The 22,283-nt window shown below is 37.2% G+C and overlaps 1 protein-coding gene across 1 annotated transcript in view; it reads left to right on the top strand.

Moving 5' to 3' along the window:
• LOC127454648 (thrombospondin type-1 domain-containing protein 7A) overlaps positions 1–22,283 on the top strand; it is a 151,570-nt gene that overhangs the window by 43,041 nt on the left and 86,246 nt on the right. Inside the window, exons 2-3 of the mRNA XM_051721998.1 lie at positions 10,026–10,881; positions 21,076–21,324. Coding sequence (XP_051577958.1) covers positions 10,026–10,881; positions 21,076–21,324 — 1,105 coding nt within the window. The remainder of the gene's footprint in view (positions 1–10,025; positions 10,882–21,075; positions 21,325–22,283) is intronic.

The raw sequence follows: 22,283 nt of genomic DNA, 5'->3' as shown, positions 1-22,283 counted from the left end.
CATTCTGAAATAAAATAAAAATAGTTAATATTATACTTTTCTATTATATATAATATTAGAATTTTTCCAAGACTCAAACAAAGGTTTTAAGAGTACATTTGATTTGAAATATCAGTTCCTTGTTTCTCAGCTTTTAAAATGCAGGGATTAGTTTCAAAGTGCCTTTTTTTTGTCTTCTTTCTTTCTTTTTCATGTTTATGTGCATGTTATTTTTATATTAAGCTAGATTTCTTTTATGTATGTATGTATGTATGTGTATATATATATATATATATATATATATATATATATTATATTTAAAATCCTTATGTTATAAATAATGACATGGTAATACTTTAGATTAAGGTTTTATTCATTAACATTAGTTAACTAAAGGAGTTTACAGCATATCTTGGTTAATGTTAATTTCATAATATAAAAGATAAAAAATAAAAAATGAAAGTTGTGTTAACATTAACTAGTGTATTTTAAAGTAACATGAACTAACAATGAACAAATGGACATTAACCAAGTTTAATTAATAAATGCTAAATGTTAAAAAAAGTATACATTGTTCATTGTTAGTTCATGATACCTAATGCATTAATTAATGCTAATAAATACAAACTTATTGTAAAGTTTTACCCATTAGTCATAACATAGCTGAACCTAAAGTATGTTTGCTATATGTACTCTTATGTTTAGTGGACTTTATTAGAACTAAATATTCAAAATGTACAATATTTTGTATTTAACAGAACCAGGCATTTCCATGAAACAAATTAAGCTTAGTTTATTAAACCTAGCTAGATTTAGTGAATTAAATATATTTTAACAGTATTGATTTTATGTGCTTTCATTATTTTGACAAATAATAAGTTAGATGAACGCATATGTTAAATTAATATATGCACATCCAATTAATTTTTATTGATTAACAACACATATTTAGCTGGCTTGATATCAATTTCTAAATAATCTTCATGCAGCTGAAAAAAAAAAAAAAAAAAAAAAAAACAGTTTGTAGTAACAGTTCCTCAAATGTGGTCATTTTGAAATGTTAAATTGAATTGAATTAGATTGCAAAGCTTCAGTCGAGAAGATTTTCAGTGAATAACAATTTTTGAATAATGAATTTCAGTCTGTTGCTCACACAGATTCAGAAGTCTTCAAATGTAGCGTATGAGTCAAACTGACTTCTTTTATGGTGCTTTTCTTCCTTTTATTTCTCACTATAAACTGTGGTTTTATAGAGAAGAGCTTCATCAAAAAATGTATTTTTATGTTCTATAGACAGCATATCAGCTTTCAGGTTTGAAATTGAAAAAGGTGGGCAAATAATGACAGAACTTTCATTTTTGGCTGGACTATTCCTTTAACATTTTTCAACCACTCTTTCAAGTTTAAGTAAACCTAAAAAATTTTGGAGTGTAGTTTTTTTCTCTGTATGCTTCATCAGAGCTCACAGCAGCCTTGCCCAGCGGTCAATTAATTCTCCCATCCTGTCCTGTAGCAAGCTACAGGCCTCTGTTATTTTCGTTTTTTGATACAACATCCTCCCTTAGAGCATCGTTTCACAGTGTTTACCATACAAAACCACTCACGGTCCAGACCCAAGACTTAATGTCTTTTATCTAAAGGGCACATTTTGTGGAGTCTGGCTCTTCTGTGGCGGTACATATCCTTTTTTCGCTTCCCAACGGCCCCCAGGGAGGTTTTTCATGTAGGTGGCGTGTCAGATCGCCATCAACAAAGCACAGCACATGCACACCATATTAATATTTACTGTGGTACTGTGGTATTTACATGGACCTGCTGTGAATTCTCCTCTCTGCCTGTGGGGGAACAAAAGAAAAACAATATTAAAATGTTTATGCCTGAAACGAATTAGGCTCTAATATTCGTATTGCCGTTAATGTGATTTAAAGTTATTTTTTCCAAACAGAGATTTCAGAAGTCTTTGCTTTATTTCCACAAGCTACGCTGTGGTTCATTCATGCTCTCACGATTGGACATTAGTGTTTTTTCATGATTGTTTTTAGTGTAGAGCTCTTCAGTCATGATGTCAATTTGTAGGCCAACCCGAAAGGTTTATTCACCATGTGAATTTACCTCTGAAATTTCCTGTTGTTTTTTTTTTGTGGGTTTTTTTAGAATAGCATTTTTAAATTTTTTGGTAAAATAAGGTCTACGGTTGATATTATTTGATGAGACTTTCCCGTTTTGTTCTTCAGCAAAAATTACACACAGTCATCCCTCAAACGTGAATTTTGAAATTGCAATCGAACAGCTAATTAAATAGAAATTATATACGGTATTGAATGCAAAACTTTCAAAAGTTTTTAATATCAGCATTGAAATGTTTTCTGTATCCCAAAAACACATTGTGCATGCACTCTGAAATGAAAATTGACATTTTGGGTAAGATTTAGTGGTCGACTGATGTGGGTTTTTCAGTGTCCAATGCCGATATCTCGTGGGCAAAATAGTCGATGGCCAATAAATGCCGATAAACATAATAAAATTTAACAACAGCAAATCAGATGTACACAAAATGTATAAAGTGAAACAAACACTTATTTACTCAAATTTGCATAAACTTGAAGACATTTTTTTTTTTTTTGGAACTGACACAAGGGAAAGTTAACACTTCTGTTATTCGTCCAAGCGAACAGGGTTATATCGGCCGATTAATCGGCATGGCCGATATATCGGTCTATCTCTTGCAAGATTAGATTTAAAATTCAATTTAATTTTAACAAGGGCTACAATGATTCATCAAACATGTTAACGCATCTACGTGGGCGTTGTAGCCCTCATTTAGCAACTTGAAAAGTCTCTTTTGAGGTAAGACTTTATGCAGTTTATTTTGTTAAACTATCCATCCCAGTCTCATGATGGCGAAATCGTACATGTTGGCTCATTTGAAAATGTACAACTTTTACCCATATAAAGAATCAGTGAACAATATAACTATTTTTGCTAAGTTTAACCCCGAACCCCAAGCCTAAAGCTAACCAAAAAGTCTAACCCCAAACCATAAATCTAGCCATTATTTTAAAAAGAAAATAACTTTTTCGTACCACGGAAAAGTGTTGGATAGGAGGCTAGCTAGAATTTGATGCTACTTGAAATTTTGTTTATTGATTGGTTGGTCTCTACGGGATTCTTATGATTTCACTTGTTGTAATGAGACTGTGCAGGAAACTCTCTTCAAATAATGTTAATCACAGACCTTATTTTACACAAACTCAAAATTGCAATTATAAAATCCCATCGGGCTTTCTAGAAAGAAGCCAGGGATCAAAAATGCTAATTCTCTTCCGGATTTTAGGACTGAACAGCACTATTGATCTACACTCAAGAACAGAGGGCTCTTTGATGTTGTTTCTTGTTATTGAACATTTTTACTCGTCAAAGACCAAAAAATTTGCATACATTTAAAACCTGCTGAGTATAGATTCATAGCTGTGCTAGAAAAGTACATTTGCCTCAGATAACTTCAGCCTCAAGGAACTGGCCTACTCTAAGCCAACTTTCCCACCATCCCACATTTGTTTTTTCGACCACTGAAACTGGTTGAAATATATCAGTTTACAGATGGGGCTACACTGAGAGCCCCATATCTCTAGGATTTAACCATAGAGGGCCTTAAAAATAAAGATACTAAAGGAAAATTTGTTCTGAACCAGAATCTACAAGGATATTAAGATACCTTTAATACTTCTAGAGTAATAGGCTCTCCAAGTTTGGAAAAACAACACACAAAAGTGTTTTTACCCATTTTGGACTCACACTATTGGTATGGTAACGGTATATTATGCAACATGGGGTGCAGAATTCAACTGATTACAGGAATAGACCTACTTATCTCCGTGTAAAAATAAAATAATGATGCTGCCACCTTTCTAAGGTTATTTATTTTTACCTGTAATTTTGCTCCAATCATAGATGAAAATTGTCATTTTGATCCCTCTCTACAAAACAATAGATTACTTAGTAAATATGGTTTTATGGCATTTCATTTTCAGCCCTGTTTTAGCCCTATTTTGTATTCCACTTAAAATAACAGCATATGGGTTTGGAACGACATGATGGTGAGTAAATAATGAGATATTTTTTGTTTATGGCTGAACTGTTCCTTCAAGGCCAGTGACAGTGTGAATGCTTTTTCACTTTTTGGTTCACTTTTTGGCCTACTCTCAGCCAACTTTCCCACCATTCCACATTGACATGCTCCACCTTTTTTCACTTTGAACTGTACATTTAATTCTGTAGCAGAGTAAATAATACAACAGGTTTCTCAGGACATGCATGGGCTACTCACATGTGAGTCATGTGAAAATCATTTAAAACAATATAAGTATAATGCGTTTCTACAAGACCAGGTAGAAGATTTCATACCACTATCCTGACAAACTTGGGTAAATCCGGCAGTGTTCAGTTTTTCCATAAAACCTAACAAACACAAATTTGTTTCCTGGTGGACTGATAAAAATGTGTGCCCCGACTGCTGGAAAGTGCATAAAAGCCAGCTAATCAAATTGGAACTGATGATCAGACTGTCAGTGAAGGGACTGTGGGTGTGTCGTCTGTCGCAAATCCAGCATGCTCCCTGCCTCTAAATCCCTGCCTTCTACCCCTTGACAGCAGGTGCTGCAAAACACCTGTTTAGGAAGGGCTTGTATAAATCTTTCATTGAGACCAGAGTGATGTGGTGGAGGCTGTTTGGTTGATGCTGCCCACTAGACAGGCAGTGTTTATGAGATAAATTCATGCGACGCATTATACTGTCATCTTAGAAGTTGAATAGTTTATAATACACCCACAAGGACTTTGTTTGCAGCTGTGTTCATTGCATGTGAAAGCGATGTTCTGTTGTGAAATTCTCTCATGGTGTGCGCCTTCTGTGAGTTCATATTATAAAACTGATAAAGTGCACAGAGGCAAAATGATACACTCTGACCTTTTGATATTTCACTGCTGAAGAGGTGAGCGGGGAATATATTAGATGTGAATAAGTGTGAAAAAAACAGATTTCTACAGCTGAATTGTGTAAAAAAAAAAAAAAAAAAAAAATTCAGTGTTTCAAATACTTCGGTTAAAGGGATATTTCACCCAAAAATGACAATTCTCTCATCATTTACTCACCCTCATGCCATCCCAGATGTGAATGACTTTCTTTCTGCTGCTGAACACAAATGAAGATTTTTAGAAGTTTTTTTTTCTATTGGTCCATACAATGCAAGTGAATGGTGACTAGAACTTTTGAAGCTCCAAAAGCACATAAAGGCAGCATAAAAGTAATCCATACAACTCCATTGGTTAAATCCATATCTTCAGAAGCAATATGATAGGTGTGGGTGAGAAACAGATCAATATATAAGTCCTTTTTTATTATAAATTATCCTCCCTGCCCAGCAGGTGGCGATATGTACGAAAAATGTGAATCACCGAAAACAAAAGAAGAAGAATGTCGAAGTGAAAGTGGAGATTTATAGTAAAAAAAGTACATAAATATTGATCTGTTTCTCACCCACACCTATCATATTACTTCTGAAGAGATGGATTAAACCACTGGAGTTTTATGGATTACTTTTATGCTACCTTCATGTGCTTTTTGAACCTTCAAATGTCTGGCCACCATTATTTTGCATTGTATGGACCTACAGAGCTTAGATGTTCTTCTAAAAATCTTTGTTTGTGTTCAGCAGAAGAAAGAAAGTCATACACATCTGGAATGGCATGAGGGTGATGAGAGAATTTTCATTTTTTGGTGAACTAACCCTTTAAAACATGTTTTACACTAGACTTGTGAGCTTTGGAGATCTGGATTTAACATTAGAAAGTCATAAGAACTTCTTAGATTGCTCATGAATTTAATGGTCTTTGCCTGAGGTCAGTTTTCTCATCTTTGATGGAGTTCTTACACTGACTGGAATCAGAAAGAGAATAAACCTACAGTATTTATCTTTTTCATTTCGATACCCCAGAAGTAGCTGATCAGGGAATATGTTAATTTAAAGTTATTTAAAAGACACTGATATCAGAAGGGTCTGGTTCAAGTGAAGTGTATTATACACATCAAGCATTTTCTTTACTTTTTAATGAAGGATACTCATCTTTTACTCATCACAAGCAATTTGTTTTCAGCATCTTTTAGCTTTTCCGGCAACTTTGATGTCTTAAGTGTCTCACTCCACTGAAACACACACTGGACTTTTCTTTAAGTAGTCATATCAGGAGAAATCACATTTTCCTTGATCTTTAGAGATAAAACAATTCATTGTACTATAAAAACATACAGTAGTTCAGAACTCCAAACCTCTTCCCCAGTGAAAAAACAGCATTTATTGAAACAAAACTGCAGAACTGGCTTAGTCCACATTTCTGCAAACATCAAATAGATTTTAATGACATTTTTGATGACAGAATTTTCATTTTATTGTGTACTATTCCTTTTAACCCCATGTTAATTTTAGTGCCATCACACCATATCTTCCCATTTATCTAATACATTGCATGTTATTATTTGCAAGTGCACTGAGGCTTTTCCATTGAATGTTTCTGCTCATTTCTATATTTCTCTCTCTATGCATTGAACAGTTGTCAGTCTGACTGACAGCATGAATTGTCTGCTCTCTTTTCTCTCGTGCACCTGTCAGACACTCTGATGGACCAGCACTTTGTCTGCTAGAATTACCTTTTATCATGACAGCTGGCATCTCCTCCGAGCACAGGAAATAAGTATGTGCAAGATATTGATCAGTACTGACCTGTTGTTGGCCTGCTTGCCTATCAATGACTCCAGTGTTGAGGGAAATGGTAGGGCTGGGTTTTATGACCAAACAATGTGATTAATCTTAACCCTCCTATTGCGTTCGGGTCATTTTTGACCCAGGAGAGGAGATAATAATTTATAAATAACACATAGTTTTTAGTACGGGAACTAAACTTTGTGTTTTTGACAAGACCATAAAAATACACATAATAATTAATAAAATTGTTTAAGAGATATAACCATTTAAATGTAATCTTTTGTGTTCACGGGTCAATTTTGACCCGGGCTACAGTTGTGGCTTTACACATTATATTGTGTAGATTTTTCGATTTTTTCTTATAAAAAACTTCACTTACAGTACATTTAGCCTCTTTCCCATACTCTATTACACACTTTTTTGTCTCTCACTGGGACTGCTTCTTGTTTACAAACATGCACACTTTTTTGCATTAATCATCCAACAATTTGTTTTCAGTACGTACAGTTATCTCTGCATAATAAGTTGGGATAGGAGGAAGTATTTCAACATCACCTTTGATTTAGCATATTTTAGAGTTCACACCTCTTCAAGTTTACAGACCACCACGGTCTTAAAATCCTCTTTCTAACCCTGTGGGGGAGTTGAGTGACAACAAGAAAAATCTTTTTTGTTTTCGTTGAAACGATTTTGCGGGGATTGTGCCTATTCCTGCAATCCACAAAGACGATTAGCCTCAGGAAAGCTGCAGCGGTTCTGCTCCACCCACTGTTGTGATGCATTACGCACAGCCATTAAATCTATGACATAAACGGAGAATTGGATCATGTGATATCTCTCCAGCTCCATGAACTTCACTCTTTGCAGTTGTGCAGACAATATTGTATGATTAAGATCTTTGTACTGTATGTTTTTAGTGTGAAAACTGATGTATTTTATGTTAATTTTTTAAAAATGTTAAAATTATCAGTTTAATATGCAAAATCAGCTATAAGTAAGCCATTTGTAGGTTGATTTCATCTAAAAGTGTAAACCTTGCTCTCTGTGTTTGAGTGGCCCATCCAGCCCTACAAAGCAACTTTGACTCAACCAGTGGCGTGAATTTGGGGTGAACTATCTGTTTGTACAACCAAAATAAGACAGGAGGAGATTTCTGAAATTTGTTTGAAAACGGTGATTGTTTTTGCAATTCCACATGGTGACGTTAGTGACGCAGAAATCACATACTTCGGCTTTAACTGGAAGGAGGGACCTGAGCCATATCTAGGGACATGAATAGATGCTCTTTGGGTCAGTAAGTATCCACCTAGCAACCAGTGTTGGGTGTAATTGGATTAAAACATAATTAGTTATTGTAATCTAATTACTTTTAGGCACACAAAGTAATTTTAGATTTTTGTAATCAGATTACAATTACTGATTTTCAATATAAGTAATTACTTTTAAGTACATTACTTTGGTTACAGATATTTCTAAAAACTACTGTACAATACAATTAAAATGTAAATTCATATGTTGTGCGTCTGTTTGCATTTCTGTGATTGCTGAAGGGTTTGCGACAGTGAACAAGGAGAAAATAGACATTATTTTGAATTTGTGCGGGAAAACAAAATTTCTTTTGAAGGTAACATAAAAGTTATTATCAATGTGATTACTTTTTCAATGAAGTAATCAGTGAAGTAAACGGATTCTAATTTTAGAGAAAAGGTTAGTAATTTGAACATTGATAGCAACACTGCTAGCAAACACTGCTAGCAACGACACAGAAAACACTAGCAACCACGTAGAAACGTTTTTAGATTTTTGCACTGACATGCACCAGTCTTGCATTTTTATATTATAGATGACCAAGTCAAAGTCCAAAATGCTCATGAATTACTTTCAACCATGCTTTACAAAAGCCACACCCTCTGTTTCAACATAATGAGGTCTGTCCGGATGCTTTTAAAGCAAAAACCTCCTCCAATGGATTATTATTGGGCCTTACGTATAACAGAGAGGACAATTTATCATCCAGGAAGCGCTGAATATGGGGAATGTGAGATGGAAACAGGGTTATGGCGACACAGCTAATGCAATACAGTGATAGTTAATGGTAATAAAGTCTCATTTTCTAAAGTGGGTGTAAATTTCAGTCCCTGAAGCACAATCACAATTCTCTTTATCTCTGCTGGTAATGCATTTGTGTCTGAACTGTACAGACTGACATTTTTAAACAAGCTGCATTTATTTATAACTGCATTTATAACTTTTTTAGAAAAAAAAAAAAAAGAAGCTGGTTTGCTGGTCTAAGCTAGTTTTAGGTGGCTTAAGCAGGTCTCTCAGACCAAGTTGGTCTTCAGATGGTCTCCAGCTGGTTTAAGCTGGTTTGCTGGTTTTAGATGGATTCTCACATCCTGGCCTGCTCAAAAGTGCCCAAAATCTCACCAAATTTTGGTTTTGTTGTCTGGTTTTAGTTGTTATTTTTATTTTATTTATTTTTCCTGAAGGCTTTCTTTCAATGGATAACCTTGATCCTGGAAGTATTGATCCTATTTTAATGCTTGATGTTTATAGTCATTCTGTTGCACTATGTTTAGAAATGTTTGCTAACAAGAATCGCAGCAACTTTGTTGCATTTGTTGTGGTCACAAAATTAGACCCCATTGTGAGGTTGTTTGAGATGCCTATCTTCCTCTTCTTCATTTGGAACAAAATAATGCTGTCATGCCAATACATAATAAATTTTGATGGATTAATCACTCCACGGTCAAATACTTTAATAAAAGCACCACTCAGATTATCACCTTATGTCATTCCAAACCTATATGCTTTTATATTTTCTGTGGAATACAAAAGGAGATGTTTTCAAAAGTCTTCATGAATCTTCATTTATAGTGACCACATCTGTCAAGCTCTAAAAAGGCACCATTAAAGCACCGTAAAAGAAGTCCATACAGCAATACGTTTTTTAATCCATACAATAGATTTGTGTTGTTATTCACTGAAAATCTTCCCTTCTTTTGCTGCTCTAAAGTCATGTTCTTCGTTCGGCATATTTGAACTGATGTGCCACATTCGGATATGCATACACATGCAAAAACCAATGGTGTTTGGTGTCAAGGATTTCAAACATGACACAGTGCGTTGACGATCCATTTTTTAATCCTTATGCGGAAGCAAATGAGATTTCAGAGCTTTGGCAGTGGGGAAAATCATCAGTGAATAACAAGTTAAATTCTGGTTCTGCATTCAGTGAATTTGCACATAGACATTGTAGTCTAACTCGAAGTGTGTTCTTGTCCGCAGGTCCATGGGGCAGGTGTATGGGAAGTGAGTGCGGACCTGGAGGGAGTCAAAGTCGGGCGGTGTGGTGCGCTCACGTGGAAGGCTGGACCACCCTTCATACCAACTGCCTTCAGTCCACACGACCAGCCAATCAGCAGAGCTGCTTCCGTGTATGCGACTGGCACAAGGACCTTTACGACTGGCGAAGGGGTCCATGGAACCAGTGTGTTCCCATATCCTTGCGGACTGGTACTGGGCGCACAGGCATATGCTTGCAGGGCGAAGAGGGCATCCAGAATCGGGAGGTAAACTGTGCACTCAAAGCAGATGGGTCGCCGGCTGACGATGCCATCTGTGAGTACTTTGAGCCCAAACCCCGACAGGAACAAGCCTGTCTTATACCATGCCCTCAGAACTGTGTGGTGACCGAGTTCACCCCTTGGACCACATGCTCCAAAACATGCGGGCTGGGCCTGCAAAACCGCATTCGCTCCGTGGTGGCGCCGCCACTTTTTGGGGGGCTTCCTTGCCCCAATCTGACTGAGTTCCAGACCTGTGCGCCTAGAGCTTGCGAAAGCAGAGAAACTGCGTTTAATTTGAGGGTGGGCGGATGGAGCGAGTGCAAAATGCCCTCTCCATCTCCAACATCACAACCGGAGTCCTCTGTCGCCCCCGCACGTCCCGTCCGCCAGGCCAGACGGCGCAAAGGCAAAGAGAGGAAGGCAAACAGAGACCCAGAGATGCACGAGCTCATCAAGAACAAACGCAACCGCAACCGGCTGAACCGACAAGAAGGTGACCTCTGGAAAATCGAAGTGGGCTACCAGTCTCGACAGGTGGTTTGTGTACATCGAAATGGGAGTACGGTATCAATCAGGTGAGTAGCTTTAATCTGGTAATGCCTAATTATGCATAATCTATTGAATTAAATACTTTACAAAAGACTTGGCATCAATATGAGACCTACAGTAAGTCTGACATCAGTACAAAAACAGCTTACCATCATGTAACATCTGAGTTCAAAACAAGACTCAAAACAGTAGAATTAAAATTCTAAAACATACAGCTCTAAATTTGTATTTGCTTTGTCTTCAAAGCTGCTGTAAAATGGCTATTGCATAGATTTATTGCATATATGCAATGTGATATTTTATATATTTGCATGCAAATGAAAATAGAGTGGAAAGAAAAAGTATGTGAACCCTTTGGAATTAGCTAGTTTTCTGCATTAATTGGTAATTTTCATGTGAATTTTGTTGATGCATGTCTTTTATTTTGAAATGTTTAGTTCCTGTTTCCCTTGTCATGTGATTCCTGTTTGCCCTCCATGTTCATGTGTCATGTTTTCATTGGTTTATTGTTTAATTATCTTGTTATCAGTTCTTTCTGTTCATTGGTTGATGTTTCCCATGTCTAGTATTTAAGCCCTCATGTTTGCCATTGTCCATTGTCAAGTATTGAATGTATGTGGATGTGTCAAGTCAAGTCAAGTCAAGTCAAGTCAAGTCAAGTCAAGTCAAGTCAAGTCAAGTCAAGTTTATGTCAATTCAAGTTTTAAGTCTAGTCTAGTCATAGTCAAGTTCATGTTTATGTTTTATGTTTCACGTTTGTAGTTAGGGTTACTGGTTATCACGTTTGTAAATAAACTGCACTTGGTTTCTTCATGTCTTCGTCATCATCATTGTCAGCATTGTTACAGTAACAAAATGTGATCTCCATCAGTCACAAGAATAGACAAAACATAATGTGCTTAAGCTAACAGCACACAAAAATGTATAAACTTTCATATCTTTATAGAACACATTCCATTAAACTATCATTAAACCAACCACAGTGCTGTGGAAAAGGTAAGTGAACCTCTATGCTAATGACATCAACAAAACCTAATTAAAGTCAGGAGTTGGCAAACCTAGCATCCAATTAATGAAACAAGATTGGAGGTGTGGGTTAGAGCTACTTTGACTTATAAAAAGCACTCACACATTTTGATTTTGCTATTCACAAGAAGCATCTGCTGATGTGGACCATGCCTCGCAAAAAAGAGATCCCAGAAGACATATAATCGAGAATTGTTGCTTTGCATTAAGCTTGAAAGGGTTACAAAGTTATCTCGAAGAGCTTAGATATTCTTCTGTCCAAAGTTAGACAAATTGACAGATGAAGCCGCAGCTTTCCAACAAAAACATTACTGCATGCCTGAAGTTTGCCAAAGACCACCTTGACAGTTGACACTCCACAACGCTACTGGGAAATGTTTTGTGGACTGATGAAACTAAAGTTGAATAGTTTGGGAAGAACATGCAGCACTACGTATTGCGTGAAAAGGGCACCACATACCAACATAAAACATCATCCCAACGGTGAACTATGGCGGAGGGAGCATCATGATTTGAGGCTGCTTTGCTGCTTCGGGGCCTTGACCGTTTGCCATCATCGAGGGAAAAATTAATTCTCAAGTTTATCAAGACATCCTGACCTACAGGATAATGTCAGGGTGGCTGTGCACCAGCTGAAGCTCAGCAGAAATTGGTTGATGCAGCAGGACAATGACCCTAAACATCGAAGTAAATCCACTACAAAATGGCTTCAAAAAAAAGAAAATCCACCTTTTGGAGTGGCCCAGTCAGAACCCAGACCTTAACCCAATAAAGGTGTTGCGGAATGCTGTGGAATGACCTCAGGAGAGCCGTTCTCACCAGAATCCTAAGAATATGGCTGAGCTGGAGCAGTTCTGCAAGGAAGAATGGTCCAAAATTCCTTTTGAACGTTGTGCAGGTCTAATCCGCAGCAACCGTAAATGCTTGGTTAAGGTTATTGCTGCCAAAGGAGGATTGACCAGTTAGTAAATCCAAGGGTTCACTTACATTTTCCACAGCACTATGAATGTTTAATGGGATGTGTTCAGTAAAGACATGCAATATTATAATTGTTTGTGTGTTGTTAACGTAAGCACATTGTGTTTGTCTATACTTGTGACATTGATGAAGATGAAATCACATTTTACAACCAATTAATGCAGAAAAACAGCTAATTCCAAATGGCTCACATACTTTTTCTTGCCACTGTACATATGTACCACTATGTAAACGATAGAGCAAAATCTCTACTTGTTCACACATTTCTACTGCCCATCCATAGCATCTACTCTGACTATGCTCTAAGATGTAAGTTCATACTCATAAGTATAAGGCCTTTACAATCTACAGAATGGCCATTAATTTTAAACAATGACAGGCCATTGCTATGTCTGCATTAAGAGAGAATCCATTATGCATTACTTTCTCTTGAGCTGCATTTATTTTTATTGTAGCGCTAAATGCCCTCAGGCTAATGAGTCTTAAAATTTCGGGATTCCGGTATGTTTGTACACTCTATCAGGGGCTGACAGTAAGAGAATGCAGCTACGTGACTAGTCTGGATCTGTGCCTCGCTGTCAATGCACGCCCATGCTTGATGTCTATTTTCAACTTTAGAGATGACAACTGTATATTCCCCGGCAGCACAATCTGTGACATAGCAGGAGTGTAAGCCAGTGCTTTCCACAGAGTATTAAATGTTTTATAGTCATTTTAAAAGTTTTGCTGCAGTCTTATAGCAACAGTCTTATAGGCCTTTATGTGTTCACTTTATAGAAAATAGGAAATGTTTAAAGAAAAGCATTTAGAATGTGTTTCATCCTTGTGTGGACATTGTACTTTGACTTCACTATATGCAAGGCATAATTAAAATTAATTTAAACTGACTGAATACTGTTCATAAGACTCTAAACTGTCATTTATGGGTTAAACTTCTGGTGCACCGAGTCACATGACACAACAGCATGGCATCAATTTTCATGAAGCTCATCTACAGGTGCAGAGCCAAAAAAGGTGCCTCTGGTAAGAAACCTCTAAGTTGTTTCATTGAAACCTGTTTGGGTGTAAAAAGTAGCATCTCTAGATTCGTTTGACATTCCGCTTTAAAAAAATAATTCATTCTTCGCGCATCAGCACGCTGATAAACATGATGTCCACATATGTGGATTTTGGGACATTATTCCCTCAAAAGTAAAAAAAAAAAAATACATGTTAGCTACTTTGAATAACTTTCAATGTTAACAACACATCTGTCATTTTGCTTCATTTTAATATATATTTTTTATATTGTATTTTGTTATCACTGTACAATACGGTTCTATTCATTAACATTAGTAAATGCATTCCTGTGTTTACTGTGCATTATCACATTGAGAATCAATTGGTTCATCCAAAAGCTGAACATTTTTGCTTTCAGAGGCTTTATATGGAGTTAGGATGAAAATAAGGTGCATTTCGGAATGTTCTGAGACCAGTGCAGACAGACAGCACACTGGAGGTTAAGTCATTCACTAAATAGGGAGCAAGGGAGCATCCTACGGCTCTCTATGCAGCTAAGTCCATTCACTCCTAAAATCCAACCCAAAGTTCAGTTTCAGGCTGCAGATGATGTTTGGACTGCTCAACATGTTTGGCAGTGATTGGATGATGCTAGCCATTACTTTGAATCAGAATTCATTATGCTAATTTCTGATGTAAGGTCTGTAAAGTCTCAAAAACATGAATAACCAACACTCATTGAAACATAAACAATTTGATGAAAAAATTCTGACTTTCTATAGCTCGGTATTATTTACAATTTCACAAATTAGTAACGCTCTCCACATATGTGGACATAATTTATTATAATTTATATTTATTATTATTGTTTTTTGTTTTTGTTTTGTTTTTTGCTTGTTTATTAGGTGCTACTAGTTAAAAAACAAAAAGAGAAATGGAAAATGAACACAGCAGTCACGCTCGGGTCTCAGGAGGTTTAATAATTTAAGAATTAATCATAGATGCCACATCAACACTACTATGTTTTCACTGAATATGTTGAAAACTTATTGATTTTGCAATGTTTACAACTTTTATCCACACTGAAAAAGAATTTTTTTCTCGAATGGGTTTTTTCGAGTTTTCCTCAAACGCTCTTCATAATTGCATATCTTGGGGAACGATGATGTTAGGAAACTAAATGCAGAGTTTTCAAGCTTAAACGGATTAGAGTGGACGTGGCCATAATTTACTCACCCTCATGTTGTTCAACTTTCGTAAAACACAAAGATGTTCTGAATATGTGAGCTTCTTTTTTCCATACAACAAACATGGATGGTTATTTATACTGGTAAGCCCCCCAAAAGCATAAAAAATTTTTTTTATGAAAGCAATACATATGACTCCAAGTCTTCTGAAGCAATACAAAAGTTTGGTTCTCATTGTATGAGAAACAGGCCAAAAATTAAGTTGTTATTCACTGATTATGTCGCCTTTCCCTTTGAAAACTAGTGTTTCACCAGCATCTCATGCTATTTTGGTATCCATTACTAACAGTAATATTTACAGTAAATGGAATAAAAAAAACAGCTCTCATAACCCCAGGAGCATTAATATTAATCTTTGACTTTTGTGAAATATTCATAGTTGTTTAGCTAGTTCAGGAAAGCTGAACAATTTTTTTCTGATGCAGTTGCTCTGTGATCACCCTATAGATACCAAAACAAACCATTCACACCATGCTTATTCTGTTTCATTACTTCTCTTTTGTCAGTAACAGTGCCAGTGTAAAATCTTGAAAGACATCAGATCTATTTGTGCTTTGGTGTTACTTTTTGGTATTTGTGGTTTGTTTATATGTCTGTATAATCTTGTGCAAGCACTCCAGCAGACAGTATCAAACCAAAGGTTGTACATTATAGACTTTTTCTCAACTTAACCAAAAGGTTCTGTGTGAAATAGCATTGTTAATTTAAAATATTATGCCCTAATTTCATTCAGGATTTGATGGAATTCTTCATAATAAACCTGCCACTGCACAGAGAATTTCCTGAATTCCCACAATTGAGTTAGTCTTATGTTAAAAGATAAACATTATTCTCGTTGGAATGGAAATTACTCTGTGGCCTCATTCTTTCAGTAAGCAGAAAACAATCACTCAGATAAAACGCATAATCCTGTATATAAACACAATGCATATAAGAAATAATATGAAGTTCATGATACAGTGGTGCACATTTAAGCGAAACAACAACACATGATACCAACAAGAGACATCAACATGACCAAATATTCTTAAAATTCAGAGTGTCGCATGTAGAGTGGGGCGATTTTATTCGCAAGGATTTTGCTTGCTAGAAGAAATGAAGTACATTTTGAATATTGCAGTGATTTTAATGAACTTTTTATCTGGCCACCGAAGTTTCAAGAAGACGTGATTAGATTAGTTTAGATCCTTTAGATTAGATCCTTCCTTGCCTCGCAATTTACCCAAATATAAAGATAGCATTAAGACAGCAATATTTAAACTGTGTCGCAGATTTAAACTTCGGTAGAAAAATGGAGTTGGATTTGTTAAGCTTGTTTTATTTATGTGAATCAGGGAAAACGGTCAGTTTCACTGAATCAATCCAAATCTTTGATTCAATGATTCATTGGCGTCATTACTTAGAAATGTTGAATTGTTCATATGTTTAAATGTTTAAGTAAAAAATACATATACAGTGTGTATACTAATATATATATATATATATATTTGTATATATGTACATACAGTATATAGATAAATATGGCAACACTGTACAAAACGTTGTGTTTGTTAGCATTAGTTAACACATTGTTAACATGAACTGACAATGAACAATATTTTCACAGCATTAACTAATCTTGGTTACTGTTAATTTTCACATATACTAATACATTTTTACTTTAAAAGTTATACAAGTTAGCATTAGTTAATGAGATATGAACTGACTTAAACTATTAACAAAAGTATTTTGATAAATTAACATTAACCAAGATTAAAAAGTGATGTAAGTAATTATTAAACATTGTTAGTTCATGATACCTAATGTATTTACTAATGTTAATGAGTAAATTATTATAAGTGTTACCGTAAATATTTATGTGTATTACTGTGTTGTTATATTGCATATACTGTAAAGTGTTAAAAAGGAAAATGATTCATTTTTATTCTTCTTTTATTCTCCTTGTGTTCATTTAGTGATAAACTGTATGGAAAACATGTCTTGATTATTGTTAACTTGATTTTTTTTTTTAGTTCTTACATTAAACATTTTGAATCTGTAATTGGCAACAAGATTGAAATAATGGTTTCTCTTTTAAGCCATTTCTGAGGAAATGTGTAAAAATTAAGAAATATATTGAATATCCTCAAAAGAGTTAAAAATACGGAGATATAATTTTTTAGCTTCATCGCCCAGCCATAGTCTCAAGTGAAATTTGGACAATAGCCCTATTTAGTTTATAGCACACAGACTGGCATTCTTTCATATTGCATTTCTGCCAGATACCTATGGTTACTACGGTTTTTACACCTCAGGAAGCGTTATTGTGTTGTAATGCCCTCAGCAATAATGCACAATATGGTGACATTATGTTGCCAGATTTGTAAGTGTTTTAGAGACGTCTTAATCTGGGTTAAGAGCGGGTGGAAAACAGTGCCAGCTTTGAAGTTTGTGTGTTTAAGAGTCCATGCTGCCTTGAGGTGAGCTTGGCAACAGCGGCACCTAAATGAGAGGTTGCTAAATGAAGCTTCAGTGGAAAGGAAACAGGCTGTAATTAGCACTAATAGCTCTGTCCGCTGCACCGCCTACGGAGAAAATAACAAACAAAGAGAAAATGCTGCATTTACACCGTTAAGCATTAAAATATCGGCCACTGAAGCAATTACAAAAGCTGTTGTTCATCATGGTAACTGCAAATTGAGTTAAAGTTACAAAAACATGTTATTAAAGTGGTTAAACCCAACCTTACAAAAAGTAATGCTGGTACAGTGATGGTATCAGATGTTAAAACCATGGTACTTTTCATATATACGATAGTACTTAATTCATGTACCATAGCAGTGTTCCCTGCACTGTTTAATCTCCACTACAATAGAAAAAGTACTTGTGAGTTTGCAGTCTGAAGTAAATGTGATGAAAGACAAAGATGGGTAAAATATATAAAAAGCGTTCTTTTGCATTGTATTTGCTAAAAACATATGTACAGCACAACAAGTGCAGTGTAGTTTATGAATGAACAGCTCTTATGAGATGGTTATTTTAATAAATAAGCCTAAAAAGACTCACAAGCTCATTAGTTATCGTTCCCTATCTGTCACTCACTCGACGTTGTGTCGATGTAGTGACACTAGGGGTACCTCTGATCTTTGAGAAAAGGCCAATGAGAATTGGCGAGTGGAATTTGCATGCCACTCCCCTGGACATACGGGTATAAAAGGAGCTGGCTTGCAACCACTCATTCAGATTTTTTCTTCAGAGCCGAGTGGTGTTGAGCAGCGAGTTCCACTACCGTTCCATTCACCTCACATCGAGAAGTGTATGCTGTTGGATATATGGCGCATTTCAGCGGCTTTCTCCCCCTCTGCGCAATTGATGCAGAGTACGCCCCTGGGTGCTTCGACAGCTGAAAGAGTATATATTCTTGCAGAAAAGAGTATATTTCCTCTAAAAGTGTGCGCAATGACGGAGAACATCTTTTTAAAGGTGACTTTCCGTCTGTGTGTAGTTCCTGGATGCGGTCGCTATCTCTCCGCCTCTGATGGCCACGAGCACTGTCTCACGTGTCTGGGCCATAGTCACGTTGAGGGGCGTTCGTGGATGGTTCATGTCCTCATTGCGAGAACATGACCATGGCAACTTTGCGGTCGCGGCTTTCCTTCTTCCTGGGGAAAGCCACTCCAGCCGCTCCCCGCCCTGGGGGTGATTTGGGGACCTCAGTGGGAGTGGTTCCGCCGGGTAATCCCCCACAGACCTCCCATTCCCTACTACGCTCTTTTGCCCCGGTCAAGTTCTGGGATGAGACAGGCAGCTCGCCTCAGGGCGAGTTTAATGTCTCTTTCAGAGCTCATGAGCAGGATGAGCTCTCGATCGCAGCCTCGGGTTGGCACAGTCAGATGCTGAGGACTCGACTGGGCTTCCACCTTCGGGTGTCTGAGGCCAGTCTGAGGCTGACAGGGAGCTGACCGCCATGCTTGCCCGGGCTGCCGCAAGCATCGGGCTGGAGTGGAACCCTCCACCCTGCCCTGAGCCCTCATGGCTTGATGATTGGTTCCTGGGTTCGGATCGCCGCTCACGGCCGTGCCCTGCCCTAGTCCCATTCTTCCTGGAGGTGCACGAGGAACTCACAAAGTCACGGCGGTCACCTTTTACTGCCCGGACCCGATTTCTGGGTTCGTCCACTCTCACAACCCTCGATGGAGGGGCGGCCAGGGGGTACACGAAGATTCCTCATGTGGATAAGACGGTTGCGGTGCACTTGTGCCCGCAAAACGCGCCACCTGGCGGAATCGGCTTAGACTCCCATCCAGGGCCTGTAAGTCTACGTCGTGTCTGGCGGCCAAAACTTACAGTGCCGCTGGACAGGCCGCCTCCGCCCTGCATGCCATGGCCCTCCTGAAATGCCTTTCAGACGGATGCAACACTCTTGAAATAGCTAAACTATTGAGGTGTGACCACCGGACAATCAAACATTTTGTTGCGAATTGTCAACTGGGGCGCAAAAAAACGCATGGAGAAGAAAAGGCATAAATTAACTGCAAAAGACTTGAGAAGAATTAAATGTGAAGCTACCAGGAACCCATTATCCTCCAGTGCTACCATATTTCAGAACTGCAACCTACCTGGAATGTCCTGAAGTACAAGGTGCCAAGTGCTCAGAGACATGGCCAAGGTCAAGAAGGCTGAATCAGGACCACCACTGAATATATTCACAAGTTGAAGCGTCAAGATTGGGCAAAGAAATACATGAAGACAGATTTTTCAAAGGTTTTATGGACAGATGAAATGAGAGTGACTCTTGATGGACCAGATGGATGGGCCTGTGGCAGGATCACTAATGGACACAGGGCACCACTTCGAGTCAGGTGCCAGCAAGGTGGAGGAGGGGTACTGGTATGGGCTGCTATCATTAAGGATGAGGTACCTGGACCTTTTCGAGTTGAAGATGGACTGAAACTCAACTCTCAAACCTACTGCCAGTTTCTGGAAAGTACTTTCTTCAAGCAGTGGTACAGGAAGAAGTCCTCAGCATTCAAAAAGGCCATGATCTTTATGCAGGACAATGCTCCATCACATGCATCCAAGTACTCCACTGCTTGGCTAGCCAGCAAGGGCCTCAAACATGCCAAATAATGACTTGGACCCCTTCCTCACCTGACTTAAATCCTACTGAGATCTTGTGGGCCCTTCTCAATTGTGAGATTTACAGTGAGGGAAGACAATACACCTCTTAGAACAGCATTTGTGAGGCTGTGGTTGCTGCTTCAGTGAAAGTTGATTGTGAACAGATCAAGAAATGGATGGAAGGCTCATGGCAGTTATTGAAAAGAAGAGTGGCTATATTGGTCACTGAATATTTTTGAAAGGCCAAAAATGTTATTTAATTGTAATTCTGTGTTACTTATTTGTTGCACCTACTCTAAAAATTGAGAATAAACAATTGAGTTTGGAGAAATTCTTTTTGTAATTTAGTTGCCTAATAATTGTGCACACATATATTCACCTGAGAAAGACAAAACTCACTTTTTCTTTGTTAAACATTCAGGTTTGAGGTTCAATAACATTTTGGATTGACTGAGAGCATTGTGTTTGTTCAACAATAAAATGAATCCTGAGGAATACAATTTGCCTAATAATTAGGCACGCAGTGTAATGCTGCTAATTATACATGGGACCTTCTTACTAGGTACATTACGAAAATAGTAATTGAACTAATTATAATGTATTCGTTTTTCATTTTAGTCATATTTTCACTTTGTAAAAATAATTTATACTATTTACAAATATTTACATAGATTTGTTGAACATAAGCTGAAGAGCGTCAGAAAATGAACACTTATAAACAAGTGTGACTTCTTTACACCCTCCGTGCCTTGTGTAATCATGATGCACTAAAAAAAAATCTATATTTTTACCCAGCACTAATAAGCATCTTGGTAAAAGTAGTATCTTGTCTTGACTGACCAGGCTTCCTTCACCTCTGACCCATTTCAGCCAGTGCCCCCACTGGAGTCTTCCGGAAACCTACCAGTCTTGCCTGATGCCCAAGGAGTGTGTGATCAGCGAATGGGGCAAGTGGAGCCCCTGCTCCAGGACCTGCTCTGACCCCAGTATCCCTCAGGGTACACGCTCCCGCAGCAGACAGGTACTACGTCTTCCTGCTGGAGGAGGGGCCCAGTGCCCCCAGCTGGAGGAGAGTCAGACCTGTGAGCCTAGAGGGGACGGGGTGCAACCCTGTGCCACGTAAGTACCACAGACACATTTTTACAAAAGCTTTGTGAATTAGTTACAGATAATAGATTGTCCTATCCAGTGGACCCTTTTACAGAATTTGATGGCATATTTCCACCAGGGCTGGATAATGCCTGATTCGACTAAGTGCTAGTAACGGATTACGTTATCTAGATTATGCAATCATATTATAAGTCATTGTAATTCGAATAAATTACATTTTAAAATATTCATAGTCAGATTAGTTACTTTTTATAGATTTCATGATTACTAACAGTTAACATCATGATTTTGTAACGTCCTTAACACATTATTATGGTTATTTAGAGAAATTATACATCATGAATCATACCAACATAGACTATGCTGACTACCCCATCTAATGTTCAAACTTTTGTTGGTCAATACTGAGATGTTTAATTGTTTAAATCTGACTGTATTTTATATCACAGTTCATGTTGTGAAACCCATGATGCAAACCGTTGCATTTTTGTATCGCGATATATACACCCCTAATATATACTGTATAGTTACATGTTTTTTGTTTACATACATAATTTGAACAATTTTCAAATATTTACATTGATACGTAGAACGTACGTATTTACAGTGCTGCAACATTACTGTCGCTTTAAGAATTTTCACTGGAGAGTGAAATTGTAAAATTTCTGAGCAGACATTTTAGTTGCATTGCGCAAATTTTGGTCGCTTATGCCAGTAATTTACTCGCATTGTAGAGTTGCGCATAGAGTAAAAAAAACGATCTTGGGAATGTAAGAATTTATATCAGGGTCATTCAAATGAAGATCACGATTAATGAGAAATTCAATATTTTTACCCAGCCCTAATGTCCTAATATAGATTTCCTGATTATTGCAATCTTCATTTAAACAATCTTACTTTTTACAGTTTTAGTTGTGTTGATTATTATATCTGTTAAATAAATAGCAGTTGAACTGCATAGGATGGGC

This window comes from Myxocyprinus asiaticus, chromosome 16 (genome assembly GCF_019703515.2).
Source record: "Myxocyprinus asiaticus isolate MX2 ecotype Aquarium Trade chromosome 16, UBuf_Myxa_2, whole genome shotgun sequence".
Classification (NCBI taxonomy): Eukaryota; Metazoa; Chordata; class Actinopteri; order Cypriniformes; family Catostomidae; genus Myxocyprinus; species Myxocyprinus asiaticus.
This window is presented reverse-complemented; position numbering and strand designations above follow the sequence as displayed.